This window comes from Hyposmocoma kahamanoa, unplaced genomic scaffold (genome assembly GCF_003589595.1).
Source record: "Hyposmocoma kahamanoa isolate Upper Pololo Valley unplaced genomic scaffold, ASM358959v1 94424, whole genome shotgun sequence".
Taxonomy (NCBI): domain Eukaryota; kingdom Metazoa; phylum Arthropoda; class Insecta; order Lepidoptera; family Cosmopterigidae; genus Hyposmocoma; species Hyposmocoma kahamanoa.
Genome location: NW_020654922.1, coordinates 1 through 5597, shown reverse-complemented (window position 1 = coordinate 5597; position 5597 = coordinate 1). Strand labels below are relative to the sequence as shown.

The window sequence follows — 5597 nt, the reverse complement described above, 5'->3', positions numbered from 1 at the left end:
CTAGAGTTAATGGTCCATGGTGATATTCAATATACTTAATAATATTGATGAGTATCATATACACACGCACCAACACGCACAAACACATTCACACACACACACACACAGGCACGCACGCAAGCACGTACGCACGCACGCACGCATGCACGCACGCACGCACGCTGGCACACACGCTCGCACATACACACACTCGCACACAAACACACACGCTCAACACATAGCTGTGTTTAGTTGATAAAGTTACCTTATATTTTATATATTTCGTGTTTTCTCAAAATTTGATCTTGTTATCGGAGGTGAGAGAGTTTAGGTTCCAGTATCTTACAAACATAATGTAGAACAAAAATTCTATTACATGTTTCTAATTTTGTATGTATAACAGTTATGTTTGTGGAGAAAATAAACGTATATTATTATTATACTTAATAATATTAATGAGTATTATTCTAGGTATGGGACATTATAGGGAGGTCCATAGCTGTGACAGAAAGGCCTGACGACTTGGGTCGTGGAGACAATCCTCAATCTAAAATTGACGGCAACAGTGGAAGGCCGTAAGTACAGATTTTATTATTACATATTATGGAACCAGAGATGGGCAATGCGCCCGGGCTTTAACCTGGCGCTTTGTTAATCCCGGATTTAAATCGGGTTAAAACCCATCAACGCCCGAAATCCAGGGCAAAAACTATGTATAACTAAATACTTGTTGTCGGTCATTCTCTGACTAGTGTTTTTACTATCTAATTTCCGTGGCAATTTTTAGTATTTAAGTATGTAAGTTGGACAGGCTGTTTATTACATTATAGGAAGACGACGCCTATCGGATGCGTAGCTAACTAAATCGATTTACTCACTCATTTCCTAATAACATTTTCACAGATAAGAAATTTGTCCTAACAAAACAGTTTACCTCTATGCTGGTCGTAATTTGCGATTTTTGAACACGTTATAGATAGTTTATGATATGTATTTCCCACTACGTATTCTAAGGGCGCGTTCCCATTACGTCGTGACGACGGTTACCTATGAGTAGTCCGAAACGACATTTGCCAGAAATAACGTTTGGTCGAAATTTCATAACCTCGAAAGTAATTTAGAGGAATTTTTTTTGAAACCTAACTTAACCTAACCTAACCGATCCTAATCGTGTCTTTGCAATAAACATTCAACATATCCTGTACGAACAACTGTTTCGTTGTAATTCGGTTTTCGGTGTAATTAATTCGAACAAACGTTTCGGACAAAAAAAATTTCGACTTTGTGATAGGTTAGGTGATAGGGTTAGTCGTGCAGTTTAAAGTGTCGTGGCTTGTATATTTAAATGAAGTTGTTCAAGTATAGTACAACACGATTAACTGTCGTTCACGACTTTTTGACGTTACGACGACAGACTGTCGTGACAATGGAAAGAGCTAGAACGACAGTCGTCCGACGATAAATAAAACGTTACGACACAATGGGAACGCGCCCTAACCCACTACCTAGTTCTAATACAGCAGGATAGGTGGCGCTGATCTCCTTGAAGTTCCTTTCCTGGCCCTATCGCTAGCATATAAGACGTTTGTGTGCGAAATGTGAAAGAGAATCCTTAGGCTATTTCAAGTCCTAACATGGCTTTATTTAGTACGCAGTAGACCCCAAGACCATATAGTTGGGTCGCACTTTATTAACGCAGGATAGGTCAGCTCAAGGGTTACAGATAATTAGATAACTTTCTGTCAATTGATTTTTTTTATACCACTCGACTCGAAACACGTAGGTAGAACAGTATTGTTACATAAAAGAACGGCAAAAATGTAATTATTTAATAAAAAATGAATACTAATTATTTTTATTATAAAAAACACAAAAAAATTATTGTTCATGTTTTAGGATAAATACTCGGTAAAAACGGATATTTATCGGGTAAAAATCCATCTCTGTGTAGCTGTCAATTTATACAAATTAGAACAAGCACGATAGAACATCGACATTGCACCTTTTTATTCTCATCTCCTCAACTGCATCCGGAAGAACCCAATCCTTGATAAAACATAAGTATTATTCAAGTAACTATATTATTATTACAATATTCGAATATTTAATAATATTGCAATATAATATAATACTCGAATACTTAAATACTAAAAATTTCCACAGAAGTTAGGTAGTGAACACTAGTGGCGAGAATGACCGTTGCCAATCGAGTTTTGCTCAAGTTTAATGATATTATTCATTGACTTACAATTATATGGACGTCGGGTCCGCGCTACAAAGTGTCCGAACTTATAGGGCGTTAAAATCGTATACAGAGCGTCATTAACGCTCTAGTCTTCGTTTGTTCGACTGACAGCGAAGCAAGCAAAATTAGACAGTACTGCGATGATATTACAATTTAAATTCAACGTTTTAGCTTTTTCATATTCCTTTACATGTCACTACGTTTAAATAGGTTGACTTGGGACATTTTTTTCGTGGTTTTTGTATTAGACCCGTCGTCCATTTATTTGTAAGTCAATGATATTATTACGAAATGTTTATTGCTTGCTTACATTTTTCGTCTTTCTATTAAGTCGATTCGCTTGAAAATTGATTTAGTAGCAATAGAACTTGGGAAAGAGTTTGTCCAGGGAAGTACTGCCACCTTACCTATTTCTGCTGCCAAGCAATAATGTTAGCATTGCTGTGTTCCGGTTTTGAAGGGTAAGGGTGTTGGTGAAATTACAGGCACATGGGACTTGTCAACTTATGCCTCAGTGTGACGGGCGCAGTGGCAGTGCCCCTCAAATCTTTGCAATTTAAAGCTCTGAGTGGCACTGCAACTGTTATGGACAGGCGTGTCGCTTACCATCAGGTGCACAATTTGATCGTCCCGTCGCTTAGTATTATAAAAAGAAGAACCTCGTCCACGATGATGACGATTAAAAAAAATATCATATAATGAATATTTTTTATCAATTCCGGCTTAGAATCGGTTGTGGCATCATTGCGCGATCAGCTGGTGTTTTCGAGAACCCGAAACGCATTTGCGCGTGCGATGGTGTCGTCGTATGGGATGAAAAGGGACGCCCGCTGGCTGGCAAGGTAGATATTTTACAATCTTTACTAAAGACGTCACTATATGCTAAATATTCCCACACACTTCACCAGGCCACAGACTTTTGTCAGTTGTTGCGAATAGATGGCATAGTGGTCTACTAAGGTACTTAATTTTTGTAACAGTAACACCTATGGATCTATTTTTGTCTGAAATAAATGCATTTTATGGAATAATTTATTTATTTTATGGAAATGAAGTAATTTCACAAAAAAATAATTGAATGTCAATAAAAAATTTAATTACAGTTCATAGCGACATCTCTAGCCAGGACCCCGATTTAGAACTCTTCGATATCTTAACAGAATCATTCGATTGGATATCTTTCTTGAATCGAAAGTCGCTTTCCGAGCTATTCTGAACATTCGAGTTTTTTCGAGAGATTCGGATACGATATCGTTATCCAACAACGTTTTCGGAGTTAGTCGGCGAATATAGATTATATGAAAATTAAAATTCTTTTATATACATTTCTAAAGTTAAACAAAATCCAGATTTTCATTAAAATAATAAAATATTTCCATATTACATTCTTGCTTTGTAAACAATGGGACGTTCGGTAACTCTCATTCGATAACTGTGTTCTGAAAAACGTTTGTAGCCTTTGCCGGTCGAGAAGTTCGAGTAATCGTACGGGTGTGACGTCATTTCGGTTCGGTTTCGAATACGACAGTTTGACGTTTTGAAAAGAAATCGTACGATATCTAATCGAATCGGTCGACAACAGTTATCGTAAGGTTCTGAATCGACCTGCTGGGCTGGTAGCTGTAAAAGTGGCCAAATACTTTCATAGATTTCTCATAGATGGCGCTACGGCTAGACAGTCGTTGTATTTTTACATGGCACTATTAGAATTACTTTAAAATGCAACTTCGACTTCCTAGGTCAGTAGTTTGTCCTACGATGCAGTAAAACCATTTCCGGAAATCGTAAAAGTAATTAATTAATATTTCTGTGCCTTACTTTCTCCAACTCGTTTCTTATAAAGAGTGATTATTCAGGAGATGCCAATGTTAATTTAGATGCATTACTATATATATATATTCTTATATATAGTTCCATGTATTTATATATATATAAATATATGGAACTATATATGGAACACCTTTTACCGACCATTGATGATGACAAAATGCGTCTACAAGGTGAAGAAATTTTACAAAAGGCTTCTTGGAAAAATGTGCTATTGTCAACGCATTATTATTTCTACAGGGCCGCCGCGAGGGACTCAAGCCGTGCTGCCAAAATCACAAAGACAAAGTGGAAAAAGAAAACCTCAACAAAGCAAGTCCTAAAATATAATAATGTAGATTAATAAGGGGTTATTGTAAAACATCGACGTAGAAGCGACAAATACCTTTTCGCTGTATGTTTGTAACTGACTTCAAAAAGGAGGGAAGGTTATTGCTGTTTCACCGTTGATTTTTATATACATAGTTTAATAAATAATGCAATGAAACTAACAAAGTCAAGTGTATAAAGGAAATTTCAATATGGATTCTTAATAACTAATAAATGTATAATAATATGGTGAGTGTCAAATTTATTAATAAATATTATAATTATTTACTTATTTATGTATACATAAATGGGGCTATAAGTACGTAACAGCTTTATTTTGTCAAATGTGGTGTGAAAAAATGAATTTGTAATACGAAGGAGCGAAGAGGGAGGGGCGCAGAATAAAATGCGGGACCTTCAAGTACAGCGCGTTTATTAAATAAGGCGTAATAGCTGTTGATAGAGATGGGCGTTGAATGGACGATTTAGTCGAATCGACCGTTCACGTCCAATCGACGTTTCTACCGTCTACCGTTATTCGATTAACTAGTAGAATTCGTAGACGGCTAAATGGAGAGTCCACGTTCCGCTCGGATACGTTCCACACTTGTACGTAATACAATTTAATTTTCTTATATTTTACACATTGATCAATGCTAGATGATATAAACCGACTGTATTTCGTGAGCATTTGTATGGAACAAATGGTAATAAACAAATTAGGATCAAATTCAAATTCAAAATAATCTTTATTTCATAGGTAAGCATTATTACACTTGAAATCGTCACAATGGTTAAACTCTACCGCTCATTCGTAACGCAGATTCCCCTGAGAAGAATGAGCAAGAAACTCTAGGGGTTGCTCTTTGTAAATAACATTTCAATTTTTTTTTTTATTTGAAACATCAGAGATCGAGACTACCTCCATGAACTAAACGGGTTACTACCACGGATTTTTGTCATCCAAGTACGCAGAAGTTGTATAATAACCTTTAGTATAAAGGTTTTGTTTCACTATAGTTTTAAACCTCGTGAAAGGCAAATTTTGTATATCAACCGAAATCTTGTTATAGAAGCGTATACATTGCCCCTTAAATGATTTTTTGACTTTGTGAAGACGACTATCAAGAAAAGCTAGTTTATTTCTATTCCTCGTATTAATGTTATGTCTGTCACTATTTTTCATAAATAAATTACTATTCCTTTTAACATAAATTACATTTTCATAAATGTACTG

The 5597-nt window shown here is 35.9% G+C and overlaps 1 protein-coding gene across 1 annotated transcript in view; it reads left to right on the top strand.

Moving 5' to 3' along the window:
- LOC113238072 (copper chaperone for superoxide dismutase) overlaps window positions 1–4613 on the top strand; it is a 14532-nt gene extending 9919 nt beyond the window's left edge. Inside the window, exons 6-8 of the mRNA XM_026474795.1 lie at window positions 451–554; window positions 2952–3066; window positions 4292–4613. Coding sequence (XP_026330580.1) covers window positions 451–554; window positions 2952–3066; window positions 4292–4381 — 309 coding nt within the window. The 3' untranslated portion in view covers window positions 4382–4613. The remainder of the gene's footprint in view (window positions 1–450; window positions 555–2951; window positions 3067–4291) is intronic.
- The last annotated feature ends 984 nt before the right edge of the window (window positions 4614–5597 follow it).